This window comes from Triturus cristatus, chromosome 1_2, assembly GCF_964204655.1.
Source record: "Triturus cristatus chromosome 1_2, aTriCri1.1, whole genome shotgun sequence".
Taxonomy (NCBI): Eukaryota; Metazoa; Chordata; class Amphibia; order Caudata; family Salamandridae; genus Triturus; species Triturus cristatus.
In genome coordinates, this window is record NC_140580.1 from 566748354 (window position 1) to 566764194 (window position 15841).

Genomic DNA, 15841 nt, shown 5'->3' on the forward strand with positions numbered 1-15841 from the left:
AGTGTGGTATCACTTGAGTGTGGTGCCAGGGTGACTGAATTGCAATAGGGAGAAGTGCTTCATTGGCTTCGCCATGTTACAGTGTGTTGTCAAAGTACTGCCACTGCATCTGACTGTGATATCATAATCCCTTGACTACATTTCAGTGTGTGGTTACAGACACTTCATTGCATTTAAGAATGGTATCACAGTCACTCTGGGACATATTGGAGCAGTGTGAAACTCACTCCACTTCACTTGCACGTGGAGTCACGTCCACGTCTGTGCGTTTGAGTGCTTTGTGATAGTTTTTATCCTACGTTTAAATGTACTGTCATCACTGCAATACAATTGAGTGTGGTGTCACTGTGATTTTATTTCATTTTAGTGTAGTACCAACATTACTCCCCTGCACCCGAGTGTGGTGCCGTGTCTTGGTTACTTTTCTGCATTTAAGTGTGGTGCCAAAGTTACTGCACTGCATTTGTGTCTGTTGTCATGATCACCTCGCTGCATTTGAATGTGGCGTCTGTTACTGAACAGCTTTAGAGTATAGTGCCAGGCCACATTTCTTCACAGCATTGGAGCGTGGCACCTCGGTCTCTTCACTGCATTTGGGTGTGGTGTTATGGTTACTTTAGTGCATTTTGTTGGGCTGCAACAGCCACTTCAGTGTCTTTCGGTGATTTACCACAGTACTTCAGTATACTGGTACCACGGTTACTTCATTGCATTCTGTTGTGTTGCCACAACCATTCTTATGTAACTTCAGCGTGGTGCCACAGTTACTTTAATGTGCAAGTAGCACAGTAAAGTCACAGCATTCTGCTGGACTGCCACAGCCTTGGCACTATATTTCAGTGTGTATCACAGTAGGTTTAGTGCACTGGTACCACTGCATTGTTAGCCTGCCACAGTCATTCGCCGTATTTCGGTGTTGTGCCACAGTTACTTTAGCGCTCTGGTGCCACGGTTACTGTCCTGCTTTCTGTTGGCATTGCCACAGTAATTTAGGTGAAGTATGACAGTGCATTTCAAAGTTGCGTCCCAGTCTCTTAACTGCATGCTAAGTGTGGTTTTGCAGTCACTTGACTGTAGCCTCGTGGCTCTTGTGGAATTCGACTGTTTGACTTAAACCTTCTCCGGCCTACACTCTGCACACAAGCTCTCCGACTTTTAAACATGGCATCTCGCTGTGGACAACAGGCGGCGCACCACCACCCTGGTAAAGACCGGGTAGAAATACATAAGCACAAAAGAGAACATGGTCATTTAACTGCACGAACTCCACATTATATAACGTCACTTCCTGCAACAACAGAAGAGGATCTGCGCTCTTAATTCCACCTGGCGGAGAATACCTTAGAGACGACGACAGGAAAGTCAGTGGCGACGGCAGATCAGTGTCCGGAGAACCAGGCGTAGGACTTGACCTTTGACTATAGGGCGGCCACGTGGGGGGGGGGGGGGGGGCTCTACGAGCATCCGTAGCTGCATCATTTCCGCCCCGTGGCCTTTCCGGGCAGAGCCTCCGTTAGAAATCACTCTCGGCGCCTTCCACTGCTGCACTGTGGACTGAGGGCTGTTCAGAGGGCGATGTACCGCGCGCCCTCAAAGTGCGGCGTAGGAGGCTGGAGGGACATAGCAGGCACTGCCTGGTTTTATCAGTAATCACAAACGTTTGAACCTTATTGATAAAGCGCATGCGTACAAATCGTGCACAATGCAAAATGCCTCCGCTCCTTGCAGTATGTGGAGAGCCCCCACTCCTAGGCCCCCATATCTCACAGATATTCAAAGGCGTTAGACTGCATGGGAGCCCCTGGAATGTGTACGCCCCACTGTCCTCCTAAGTAATGTTGGGGCCAGGCCTGGCATACTGTGGGGGCGCCTGTTCAGAAAAAACTTTAAATGATATCATCAATGTCTTGCTAGTTCAAGCCCACGTGATGCCAACAATGCTACATTGTATATTACAAACGTTGTTGAAATATGTCTTGCCGGTGATGCAAAAAATCCTTAAGATGGCCCTGGGCAGAGAGACATGAAGTAAAGGTAGGTGGGGATGTGTAGATAATGAAATAGAATAGACAGAAGTCAGATAGAAAGTTCACTTTCCCAGAGGGCCCCTTTCGAGGTGGGGCCCCCTGGGCAAGTGCCCACTTTGCCCATGCCTTAAACTGTTGCTGGCGTGTCCCTGTACTGCAGGGCCTGTCTTACACCCCTGGGTGTAATATGCTATTTATTCACTCTCTTAAGTTGCTCACGAGAGTGGAGGTCTCTAGAGGGTCAGGGTGCCCCACCCTCCTTCGACAGTGGTAGGAAACAGCATATAACTCTCCGTTGGACTGCACAAAGGTGCAATCTCATGTGTTAAAGTAGCAGACAGAAGCACAGCAGAAAGGTTTCTCTCTGTAGGTTGCTTGAAACAGAATGTGAGCTTCAGTAAGCAGTGAACTGCAAGTTAGGTCTGCGGTACTACCTTAACCACAGGAACTTTGATCGGTGCATCACAGGGAGATGTATGCAAATGTATGTGTATTAGTACACTTGCTCTTTTATTTCACATTTATTTGCACTGGTCACTACCCGGTGTGTGCTTTCAGTGCACAAAAAGCAGTGGGATAAAAACCCACATTTTACACTAACCCAGGAAATAAGGAAATTATTTCACAGGTTCATGTGAAAATATGGCTTTCAAACCATAATGTGAGGCGCAAATCAATCAGTAAAACCAAAACATTCTCATTTGAATACAAAACAATACAATGCCTGTTGTTACCTGCACTTGAGGAAACAGCTTCAAAGATCCTCCCCTCCCCCCCCCCCTTCCTTCTGGCAATGTTTTTGAACACAGGTAGGTAGATATTTGTCCTAAAATTCTAACTTATCAACTACATAATTAGTGATTTATCTGGTCTTTTTTCTACACAGAGTGGAATCTAGTATGCCATTTACTGCTTTCAAGTAAAAAACAGGGAGATAAAAGATTGAAATGGGTGAGTAACTAAAGTAATATAGGCGCGCCTCTCTTCAGTTCCAAATAATCAGTGCTGAGTGCTGTATATAGATAAGTCAAAAAGTACTTAAGTTTGGTGATAGGCAGTGGGGAAACGGGTTGCCCCCATGGTCTCCAATAACAAACAGCTGTGCTCCGTGCTACCAATAAAGATATATGCTTGCATGTATACAGAGTCTCTCCTTTATTAACATGAAGAGAGGCTCTTAATGGTGTGCAAACATCCATATAAGTACCGTTTCAAGCCAACTGCCCCAAAATAAAAATGCAATATAAAAAATAAATAACATGTATATGTATACGCGTTGTGCAATGTGGTTGTATATTGCCATATTTGGGTTCTGGTGGCACGTGCACACCACTCAGCCTTCAGTCAAGTGGTTATTGGATCACCAAATCCCCTAATGGCAATATAGGACCGTATTGTATGGTTGGCCATTATGTATCCTCCGCATATTAAACAAGGGAGCTTTTATTGCAGAAAACGCAGATATATAAAATAAACTACAGTTTGTGGGTCTCTGTGAAATATGTGAAATACATCACGGGTCCACGAAAATGTGGAAAACAGATTTTGGGCCCCTGTGAAGTATTGCTTGCATCATCATAGTGACTATCCCAAACACTCTGCAGAGCTTTCCTATTGCCGGTTGATTCGTCAACATTCTAGTCACGAAACAAGATAAACAAAACCTGAACATTCTTACCCTGTACCCGTGATCCTTGTCAGATGGACCATTCAGAGACCAGCTCCAACAATCTCTCCCTTCTCAAGACAGGATGTGCTTTTAACACCACAAGGGTATTTTTTCACAAATTTTTACATTCTTAACTAACATAATTATTTGTATTTTCCTTTTTCTTCAAATAGTGTTGTCCGATATTCACTCACTCTTTTGAATAAATATTTTTACTATTTAAAACAAATACCCTTTTTCAAATTAACTACCGCAAACTAGGCATACAATGTAAAAAGTACATGCTGAACGACATAAAAACAAGGTCCCATGTCGCTCTCTCGGGGTTCTGGTGGCATTTTCACGAAACCCCCGGCCTCAATGACAATGTTGGGCCCTATTACACGGTTGGAAGTCTAATGAAACAAACACCCACACGCACTCAACACACTAATAACCACAAGAACACAGCTACATTTCAGGTTTCAAATAAAGCAACGCATGGCAGCCGTAGTCATTATTTCCGTAGTAAACGTAAAACACCTGCAAAGTGAAGGCGTAGTTTTTCGAGCCCAGTGCAATTTACAACCCTTCACAAGAGGCATGTGTCGTTCCGCGGCAGGTCAGTGGACGGGACGCAAAAACGGTCGAGGGCGCTTTAAGACCAGGAGCCATGTGTCTCTTTGTGTGTTTTTGGCAACTGCAGCCTGAAAACTGCTGTGGTACCAGCCGGGCCCAAGTGCAAGGTGGGGAAGGAAGCAGAGGTGCAGGTGTAGAATCAAGAAGGGGGGGGGGGCTCCCCAACCTCCCTCCCCCTTCCGGGTTTCACTTGATTCCAGCAGAGATGCTGTCTGAGCCTTCTGCTTGTATACACACGCACGCGCAAGCGCGCGCACACACATCAACCATCACTCAGGGGTGGGTGCTTGGAAGCTGGACCAGACATCATATATTTATTTATAAGCGAGACTCCATATAATAAAATCGGTACCAACAGACCCTCTGAGACAGGCTGGGTCGCAGCTGCCGGGCATTCACTCAGGAGACGTTAAGTGAGGCCGGCCAGTGAAGGGTACAAGCGCCCTGGCAGGGCCGGACTGACAGCACATCTTTTAGTGCCAGAACGGAGCAAGGTCTAAACACCTCTCCCTTACACCTACCTTCATGTACAAATCAGAAGCAAGGGAAAGGGTGCACTTTTACATATATGTCGTTTTTTTGTATTTAGCAACCCGGAAGCGTGCGGTTAAAATAACTAAACACGCGCACAATGGCCGGTGCACCGATACAAGGCGGGGGCCTTTATTTACCGCCCACCGGCGGTTTATATTCCATCAACACTTGTGAAAACGGCACAGTAACGGGTTGCAATTGGAATATATTTCGGGTGCGAAACATTTACAGAAAAATGTAAACAATGCCGACAAAAACAAACGTATTTCACCTGAAAATGTTTGTTCTGGGAGAGTCGATGCGCTGTAGCACCGACTATGGAAAAAGTGAGATTTGGCCAAGTGAATAAACAACAAGTTATATGTTTGCCGCGTCCCCTTCTCCTCAGAAAATGGAATTTATTATGTATGTGGGGACTGAAGTTGACTGCTCAAGAGATCCTTAAAAACAGCCTCTCTTCTTCCCCCGAGCCCGGCGCCAAGTCCAAAGAACACGCACAAAACCCGCCAGTAATTCATGTATCTCCCGGCGATGCCTCCGAAAACTTGCAGCCGCACCGGGGCATTTTTAGTTACGTAGATGAAATATAAATCCTCTGCGGCCTCTCGCCCGCGAGTGTCAGCAGAGAGGGGTTTAAGAGCAGCAACAAGGGGAGACCTGGGTTTACGTTTCGCTGTCTACCTGTCTGCCCCTCCTGAGGGTATTAATGGAAATGATAAATTCTTCAGCCTGGAAGCTGCGCGTCCCTGGACCAGCCGGGCACGATTATAAAGGAAATCCGGCTAATTAATGCTTTCGAATGCCTCGAGTAAAACCCCCGTTAACATCCCTAGCGCTCTGCAGCCACCTCGAAGCGCCTTAAAATAAATCCTAGGGGGGCTCGCTATATCTAAAAACGAAGCGCTGAGAAATCCCCCACCGTTAAAAAGGCAGTCATACACAAGTTCACGGCTTGTTTACATGCACATCAGAGCAAAAACAATAAACAAATACCAGTAAATGCAAAAAAAATAACAATTTTAGAACAAATTACTATAGAAGCATTCTAATAATAATAAAGGTAATAATAATAGTAATAACAATCTTACCTGGGAGCTGCCGTTCCTTGAATTAACAAACAGGGCAAACGAATGTAAAAATAAAAAAGCGAGATAAACAAGAAATCAAAAAAGAAGGAGAAGTGTACGTTTTTTCGTTGGTGCTCTATTCGCCTTGATGCAATAAAGCCCGGAAGTAATGCAATTTAAAAATATATCTGTGGCCAAACAAATAATGGGGGAGAAAGTGACAAGTGCATTAGGCATTATAATTCACGCGGGCTCCACCTCCCTGTCCTGCCTTCTAATTAATGGAGCTCCAACTTGCAGACGCCTGCATTGGCCAGCCAGAGAGTGGAGGAGAGAGAGAGAGGGCGGGAGCGGGAGAAGGGGAGAGGGCCAAACTGCCATTGGAGATAATTGATTACCTTCCAATCAACAATAACTTGTTAGCAATAGTCAATTACCCCGTCTCTTCGCCGTTCCCCCAGTCTAAGGATCAGCGCTCCCCTGGCTTGCTCCAGCCCTTTTGGCAAAGAACACGAACGGGGGATCCGAACAAGAGGCGATCCAGGAACCTTCTGCATCTTGAAACAGGAGAAGTGGCACAGGAGTGCGGCGAGAAGTCCTCGTGGGCGCTGGGCTGGCTGCAGCGCTCGACTCCTCCATGGCAAACCCACCCACATCTTAGGACATATCTGTGACCTGCCCGAGTGGCCTCTGGACCTGCTTGAAGAAGGAGGCTGGGGGGTCCCCTCCGAGGAGCGGAGAGAACTTTTCTAGTGGCGCGAGGCTCTCACACAACAAGAAGGGGATTGCTTGCTTTTTTTTATATTTGTTCTTGGTGGCAGTGCACGGACAGTGAGTGTCGAGCATGACTTCCAAGGAGGAGTCCAAGTCCTCCGTGGTGGAGGAGAGGCGGCGGAGCCCACTGGACCACCTGCCACCCCCGGCCAACTCCAACAAGCCCCTGACGCCGTTCAGTATCGAGGACATCCTGAGCAAGCCGTCGGTGCGACGGAGCTACGGCCTGTGCGGGGCGGCGGCGCACCTCCTGGGCGCCGAGAAGCCCCCGCCCGCGGGCCTCGCCCTGTCCGGCCGGGCTCTACTCTCGCAGACGTCCCCCCTCTGCGCCCTGGAGGAGCTGGCCAGCAAGACCTTCAAGGGGCTGGAGGTCAGCGTGCTGCAGGCGGCCGAAGGTAGGTGGGACCTGCTCGCTTCTCCTCACTCGGCCCCGGGGCAGCAGGACCTGGTGCCCCTGGGGGCCGAGTGGAGCGTGGATGGATGCTGGCACATGGACCAGGGGTCTGTGGAGAGAGGCACATTGTGCGCTGACTGAGGCGGGCACTGCTCCGGGGAGGCAGCATTTCACACCTTAATTTAAGGGTGCAAACACTGTCAACTCTTCCTATATTAAGAGAATCAATTGCAAACATTTTAGCTACTCTGCATCTTGCCTCATCCCTTTCTACAAAGGGTTTTCAAACTAAAATTGCAATTTAGAAAAGCATGCTGAGTTTTTGATTTGACATTGTGTAGCACTTCCAGCCCTCTTCTACGAATAGAGGTAGTCTGACTTTAGTGCAGTTTACTCAGTCCTGACCGGTGATTTAGTTGTTTCATGTGCTGTAACTGAGCACCTCTCAATTGTCATTCTGTGTGTATTTTGGAGAAAAGTACAACTCTTTAGCTCTGCTGTATGTAGCTACATGTAAGCGTGGGCTATGTTTCTTTTTATCTCTAGCTTGGAGGTATAGTTGTATTTTTCAATCCTGTGGTTGATTCAGCATTTTAATATATCTCACATACTTGGGGATCAAAACACTGTTGTCCACTTGCTGGCCAATTACAGTTAGTTTGTATTGGATCCCGTGTGGGGATCAAGGCGATTTAAAACTTGTACAGAGACCTGTTTTTAGTAAATTGCAGATGATTCCATGTAGGACAGGAAGTGGTTGTTGGTTTTTTAGGCTTTCAATTAATATTTTCATCTCGCAATACAGTGTCCCTAGTTTTCAGCCTGGTTTATATAGCCCACTTTGTTACCTCTTGCCTCCTGTCCAATGTGTGTACTTGCTCGTCAAATGATTACTGTGTGTATATCTCCCCTTTGGTGTTATTGCATGGACCTCTACTCTGTTAGAAGAATGAATGCTATTATTGTACGCATGTGTGTGTGGCAGAGCAGTGTACAACTCTTATTTGGTGATATTGCATGGCCTTACACTCTGTTTGTAGCTTGGATGTTGTGATTGAGTGTGTCTGTGTGTTCGTGTGTGTGTGTGTGTCTGGGAGTTGTGTGTACATCCCTCCTTGTCATTGCATGGCCTTACACTCTGTTTGCATCTTGGATGTTGCTATTGTGTGTGTGTCTGGGAGTTGTGTGTCCATCCCTCCCTTGGTGTCATTGCATGGCCTTACACTCTGTTTGCAGCTTGGGTGTTGTTATTGTGTGTGTGTCTGATGTCTGGGAGTTGTGTGTACATCGCTTCTTTGGTGTTATTGCATGGCCTTACACTCTGTTTGTAGCTTGGATGTTGTGATTGGGTGTGTCTGTGTGTTCGTGTGTGTGTGTCTGGGAGTTGTGTGTACATCCCTCCTTGTCATTGCATGGCCTTACACTCTGTTTGCATCTTGGATGTTGTTATTGTGTGTGTGTCTGGGAGTTGTGTGTCCATCCCTCCCTTGGTGTCATTGCATGGCCTTACACTCTGTTTGTAGCTTGGATGTTGTGATTGAGTGTGTCTGTGTGTTCGTGTGTGTGTGTGTGTGTGTCTGGGAGTTGTGTGTACATCCCTCCTTGTCATTGCATGGCCTTATACTCTGTTTGCATCTTGGATGTTGCTATTGTGTGTGTCTGGGAGTCGTGTGTCCATCCCTCCCTTGGTGTCATTGCATGGCCTTACACTCTGTTTGCAGCTTGGGTGTTGTTATTGTGTGTGTCTGGGAGTTGTGTGTACATCCCTCCTGTGGTGTTATTGCATGGCCTTTGCAGCTTGGATGTTGTTATTGTAAGCGCGCGCGTCGGGCAGCGCTGGCCCGCGCCACCACCGCGCTCAGCATCTCTAACCCTGTCCCTCTGTGCCCCGCAGGAAGGGATGGCATGACCATCTTCGGCCAGAGGCAGACCCCCAAGAAGAGGCGGAAGTCCCGCACCGCCTTCACCAACCACCAGATCTACGAGCTGGAGAAGCGCTTCCTGTACCAGAAGTACCTGTCGCCGGCAGACCGCGACCAGATCGCCCAGCAGCTGGGCCTGACCAACGCGCAGGTCATCACCTGGTTCCAGAACCGGCGCGCCAAGCTCAAGCGCGACCTGGAGGAGATGAAGGCCGACGTGGAGTCCACCAAGAAGCTGAGCCCGTCGTCGGTGGAGAGCATCATCTCCATCTCGGAGCTGGAGCAGCAGTCGGACGGCGGCAGCAGCCGGGGCAAGTCCCGCTGCGGCTCGCCGGCCCTGCTGGCGCACCTGGAGGCCGGCGCCCACCTCCAGCTCTCGCCCTCGTCCCCGCCCTGCAGCAGCAAGGACTGCTCCGACGAGGACGACGACGACGTCGAGATCGACGTCGACGACTGAGCCCCGCCAAGCGCTTTGTACAAAAACTGCAAACTTGACAAATGGCGAGCCCGGCATGGACGGTGTCTGACAGGCTGCGCGTGTCTGACAGGACCTCTGAGACGGACACCAAGGCAGACCCCTTACAATAAAAGCAATAAGCAATACGGGAAAAAGGAACAAACTATCTTACCCACGGCTGCCATATCAGGTAGTTCACATTTTTGGAATGGTGCAATTGTGTACGGCTTCTTGTAAAACAAACATTTCGGCATTATAAATATATATATATTTTTCCCTTCCGTTTCCATTTTTAAAAACAATATTAATTTTTACGAAGCACAGAAAAAAATTACAAGTCACAGATATACCGAGATATGATTTTTGCCATTTAATTTAGGCTACATTTAAAATGTATGGTTTTTATTGCATGTTTTCAAAAGTGCACGGGTCTATTTTTTATTTTTAACTTCTCAAATATCGAGGGGACATATATCCATGTGTAAGTTTAACTGTATGCTTTAACTTCTAGTTTCTATATGTTTAAATTCAACCTCACCCGCTGCCTCGCTTCGTCCAGATGTCTGCATTTGCCATTTCTATTCCTCTGCTTTTATTAAAAAGAAACTTTCATATTTTTTCTTATGAAGGTGGCTGAGAGAAAAACAAAAATGACAATTATTTTATACACTTTTTAGACTTTTTGCATGATGTAAGCGGCACATCCGAATATATTTAAATTGTATGTTATGAATAAAAAACGTGTACAGAAAATGTTTGTTTCAACTGTAAAAAAATACATAAAATAATGAAGAAATCATGTTATTTAAGTTAACCTGCCAGGGACACTGGCGGATTTATTTACTTATACAAACTGTACAGAGAGCTCTTTTCAATAAAATTATTATCCTTTTCTAACATAACTTTAATGTCATTGTTTTCGGCGGTACAAATATTTTTTTTATTAAATGTGTAAAAATAGTATTTGTAAAAACGTTTTCAAGCCACGTGGCATTTTCTCCATCAGTTAAAATGCGAATTATTTTCTACAAAGGAAGACAGGTAATGTTTTTATGTTCCTTGAAGATGGAGAGGATTTCGATAATATATATTTACATTTTCAGGCATGGTCGGCAATCTATTTTTGCGCCGCCGTTAAAGGAAAGGCAGGTACTCTCAGAAAGGGGCTGGTGTGTCCAGCAACGAAGCACTTTAATGCATCACTTAACCACCACAAAGTGCTACAGAAAACCCAATCCCCTTGCATATTGACATATTTGGTGTATTGTTCCATAAAAGTGGGTTTCGACAAAATATATAGCATATTGTCAGTGTTTGTTCTTTCTCATAGCCCAGACTGTGCAAGCAGGAACAAAACAAAACAAAAAGATCTTTTGCACAATGTAACATATATCGCTTTTTATAACTTGTTTTCCCCTTTTAAAGCGTGTCCTGCCTTTTTGACCCATCGACGTGTGTTTTCCCATTCTCTGCCAAATTTATGTGAGAAAAACCCAATCTGGTTTGAGTGGGAGACAGACAGAGAGCGGCTGACAAAAAAAAAAAAACAAAGTGGGTGCCTGCAAAGAAAGAGAAAAACAGCCAGTTTTGGGCCAGTTTCTCCGAGGGCTGTATAAATCTCCGCGTCTTTGGAAAAAGAAGCTGGGGGGGCGGCTGCGATGATTTTTTTTTCCAGCGTAAAGCGTGAAAAGTGGGGACAAATGAGGCCTCCTCCCTGGGGTGACAGGCCACAATGGGGCTCGGCCGCCCCCCGCCGGCGGCAGTGCTGGGACAAGCGTGGCCCTCCGCCGAGCGCGCAGGCCCACCGTTTGGAGGCCATATGCTTTCCGCATGGCCCCCACGGCGGCCCGCCACGGTGATGGATCGGGTTCAGGCCGCCCATTGACTGTTTAACTCGGCCTGACAATGGCTGGGAAGGCGGCGCCCCGCTCCCCGCGCGCAGGGCATCTGGGCCCGGCCGTGGGGCCTCCTTTATCCGGCCCCATTCTCCTGCCACTCGGAACAAGTCTATGAATTACAATGGGCGGCCCTCGCCCTCTCGCTCCCTTTCGGGAAGAGCACTTGTCTCCTCTTTTTGGGTGGAAAAAAGATGTGTTTGACTCCTGTCCAGGTCTCCCCCGCAGGCCCTCAATCTTGCCCCTAAGTGTTTTTATGCTAAGCAGCGCACTCGTAAACGTCCCCGAGCCGGTGACATTTACTCCGAGGGCCTCGTTAAGGGCCGTTATTTGTTTTGTTTTCGGCCCTCTTTCTCTTCTCGCCGCTGCCTTTTGCTTCTTTTGTCTTGGGTGCGTTTAATGAGGCTGAAAACACCACACTTCAAGATGGTCAAAAGGCAGCGCGGCACAAAGAGGCAGAAAGGGCTGGAGTTAATTTGAGGGAGCGCCTTTGTGCCTAGTGTGCAAACAGAGAGATGGGGAGGAAAGGGGGAGAGGTGAACCCGGGGAAGTTGGGCACACGTGGCAGCAGGGACAGAGAAATACCCTCTGCTCCCGGAGGGCTAGCATGCTGGCATCAGCGCTTTTCTCCCAGGATATTGTGTTGCCGGGGGAGGCACTAAAGGTGCCCCTTGGCGCCCATCCGGGACAATTTCTCACTGCCTCTTATTCCCCTGACAGGCATGGCTACTTGTGCGTTTATTGTTCCAAAACGTACACTTTAAAACAAGAGCATTCTTCGAACATCCGCGGATTGGGTGACGCAATAAGCAAGCGAGGCATGTATGAGGCACCTGCCACAGAGCTCTGCTCATATGACTGTGCGGCTCAAGCGCGATGGGTCGGCCCAGCCTTTCACCCACATGAGTACCACGTCATTAATGCACATAACACGTTGAAGTCCATCCACCCCAAGCAAAACTAGCAGCTTCAAGGCACGCAGCTTCCAGTCACCTCTGAGGTTATCAGATATCAGAACCCAGGTACAGGAAGTCCAAGTGATGTGTCCAGGATCACCAATGTGGTCAGGAGGAACGCCGGTGTTTTGGGTACTATAGCCCCTCCCTCGTGCATGAGCAAACACAACACAGAACTAGTCTCTGCTTCACACCACTCCACAACCCAGTAATCTGGAATTCGGCCTCCCAAATCAAGCTAACTTGTGAGTCTGACACTGAAATATTAAATAGGTATATTTGAAAGCACCAGGGAACTCACTCAAGGCCTGTCTCAGAGTCATGTTCGTATATTTAAAAGCACCAGGGAACTCACTCAAGGCCTAGCTCGGAGTCATGTTCGTATATTTGAAAGCACCCGGGAACTCACTCAAGGCCTAGCTCGGAGTCATGTTCGTATATTTAAAAGCACCAGGGAACTCACTCAAGGCCTGGCTCGGAGTCATGTTCATATATTTAAAAGCACCAGGGAACTCACTCAAGGCCTGGCTCGGAGTCATGTTCGTATATTTAAAAGCACCAGGGAACTCACTCAAGGCCTGGCACGGAGTCATGTTCGTATATTTAAAAGCACCCGGGAACTCACTCAAGGCCTGGCTCGGAGACATGTTCGTATATTTAAAAGCACCAGGGAACTCACTCAAGGCCTAGCTCGGTGTCATGTTCGTATATTTGAAAGCACCAGGGAACTCACTCAAGGCCTGGCACGGAGTCATGTTCGTATATTTAAAAGCACCAGGGAACTCACTCAAGGCCTGGCTCGGAGTCATGTTCGTATATTTGAAAGCACCAGGGAACTCACACGAGGCCTGTCTCGGAGTCATGTTCGTATATTTAAAAGCACCAGGGAACTCACTCAAGGCCTGGCTCGGAGTCATGTTCGTATATTTGAAAGCACCCGGGAACTCACTCAAGGCCTGGCTCGGAGTCATGTTCGTATAATTTAAAAGCACCCGGGAACTCACTGACGGCCTGGCTCGGAGTCATGTTCGTATATGTGAAAGCACCCGGGAACTCACTCAAGGCCTGGCTCGGAGTGATGTTCGTATATTTAAAAGCACCAGGGAACTCACTCAAGGCCTGGCTCGGAGTCATGTTCGTATATTTAAAAGCACCAGGGAACTCACTCAAGGCCTGGCTAGTCATGTTCGTATATGTGAAAGCACCCGGCAACTCACTCAAGGCCTGGCTCGGAGTCATGTTCGTATCTGTGAAAGCACCAGGGAACTCACACAAGGCCTGTCTCGGAGTCATGTTCGTATATTTAAAAGCACCAGGGAACTCACTCAAGGCCTGGCACGGAGTCATGTTCGTATATGTGAAAGCACCCGGGAACTCACTCAAGGCCTGGCTCGGAGTCATGTTCGTATATGTGAAAGCACCAGGGAACTCACTCACGGCCTGGCTCGGAGTCATGTTCGTATATGTGAAAGCACCAGGGAACTCACTCACGGCCTGGCTCGGAATCATGTTCAGAGCCCGGGAGCCCATGGCACAGACAACCACAAAAGGCAATCACATCTTTCCAAATCAAAGCACCAGCGCTATTTCTTGATTCCATCTCCTTTTTGATTTGGAAAAAGGCAATTAATAAACAATTGCGTTTAGCTTAATCCCAGCAAGATTCTGTTTCTCTAAAGTCCTCAGAGATTCTACTTCCTCTAAATTCCTCATACTTGGTTGGGAGACCTTAGCCTACCTTGTAGAGTCCATCAACAGCCGAGTGCCCAGAGACATCATGCACATGCGTCTGCTCGGCTCACCAATAGCAGACTTCGACCCGGCAGGGGCCAGCCCAGGTAAGGAAGGGGCATGCAGACTGTGTAACTTTAAGCAGGGGTCATGGCTACACCTTATGTGTCGCTGCCCCTCTCTCGACGTCGTAAGCAGGGCTTTGCTGAAACCAATTTTTCTGAAGGGGGCACTCTTGCTTGGAGGCCTCTTCGATATGTTTCTCCCATTCCGATGTAAGATCTTTATCAAGGGGTGGGAAATTCGTCAAAGACCTGAGCCGACCTTCAAAGTGAATCCGGTAACTCTCATCCTGTCTCAGAAACGTATAACTGATTATTGCACCAAGAAACCCGGAAACATCTAGGCGTGTGGCAGTCAGGACTGGCAGGGCACCTGTTTTACACTGCACTGTCTATAACTTACATCTTTACCTGGTATCTTGCACCATTGAACGTTCACTGCCCTGCCTTGGGTTGTATCCTTGTTGGTTTCAGCCCTCAGTATTTTAAGTGCTTTTACAATAATTTGCTTCACTCCCTGGATGTCTGGGGTGCATTCCGAGTTTTTTTTAGAAATAATGGTACTGATCTCTGGAATGTGTTGGCTAAATAAACTGGACGTTGACGGTTGTACCCATGATGAAATACGCGTTTTTTAATGTTTTTTACTAACTGAACAACACATGTAAAAGTTCAATACGGTTTCCTATAGAAGAGCTTATACACTAGCACTTTATCACGTGTATATTTGAATGAATCAGGACATTTACTGAAGTGACCTTAGATTTAGTATATCCCTATCCTTTTATTAACTAACTACTATGTCCTTATGTCATATCGTGGTTTTAATTAACTAAATCATGATTAATAAACGTTGAAACTAGTCTCTACCTCACATCACTCCCCAGTCCACGACCCAGTGAGCGGATGCAAAGAACACAGAGGTTAACACTCAACACTGCAGGACTAAATAATTCCTTCTCCCAAATCCACTTTTACAATATTTGTTACAGGGTGTTGGAGTGTCTGTGCACGCTCGTGCGTGCAAGGAACGTCATTTAACCGGGAAACCTTTGCTCTGTGTCCTGAATTGGGGAAGCTACCCCCTCTCCCCCCCCCCCCCCCCCCTTCCCCTCCAGGCCGCGTGTCCGGGTATTACAGCGCCTTGGGCAGTAGCAGAGGGAGCCTTCACAGGCGGTACAGGTGTTTGCAGGGCAGCCACGGCTAGAGAGCGCGCGCGCCTACATACCCCCTCGTGCACGTCCTCCGAGGCACCATCACACACCTTTTAGCTGAGCATTAAAGCTCTCCCGGGACTACACGGCGCACTCATGTTTAGGGCCAATTCAGCCACATCCAATTTCTCCTTGATGGAGTGATCAACGGAGCAGCAGGTGCAGTGGCACCAGGGTCCAGGAGAGTGAGGGGAGTACCTGCACAATGATAAGTGCCGTTTGCTACCAAGCCATCAGCCGGGAGAAGGGGGCGTTTCCTTGCATGCATCACGAGCTTGACATCGGTGCCAAAGTTTGCTGTGCCATGTGGGGGGCTCGCTGTTGGCATGTTTCTAACAAGAGGGGCACCTGCAGTGCACTTTGTAAACACAATACATTGTAACCAGCACCTTTACTTAACACGCGGATGGATATCCGACACAACACAGACATGCTGAAAGTATGGTGTTTCTGTGAGGGTTCTAGATCTCGCGCACATTATTACATTGTCACGCGCTGACCTCCTGCTATAGACTGCCACT

At 47.7% G+C, this 15841-nt stretch overlaps 1 protein-coding gene and 1 long non-coding RNA gene across 2 annotated transcripts in view; one reads left to right on the plus strand and one right to left on the minus strand.

Moving 5' to 3' along the window:
• LOC146867636 (uncharacterized) overlaps positions 1 to 6100 on the minus strand; it is a 241667-nt gene extending 235567 nt beyond the window's left edge. The window contains exon 1 of the long non-coding RNA XR_014966115.1: positions 5937 to 6100. This is a non-coding gene — a long non-coding RNA (uncharacterized LOC146867636). The remainder of the gene's footprint in view (positions 1 to 5936) is intronic.
• A 140-nt stretch (positions 6101 to 6240) lies between these two features.
• Positions 6241 to 10353, plus strand: LBX1 (ladybird homeobox 1). The gene is made up of 2 exons (XM_085615025.1): positions 6241 to 7084; positions 8978 to 10353. Exons 1-2 carry the CDS (start codon positions 6760 to 6762, stop codon positions 9460 to 9462), a joined length of 810 nt encoding a protein of 269 aa, XP_085471151.1. The 5' UTR covers positions 6241 to 6759; the 3' UTR covers positions 9463 to 10353.
• The last annotated feature ends 5488 nt before the right edge of the window (positions 10354 to 15841 follow it).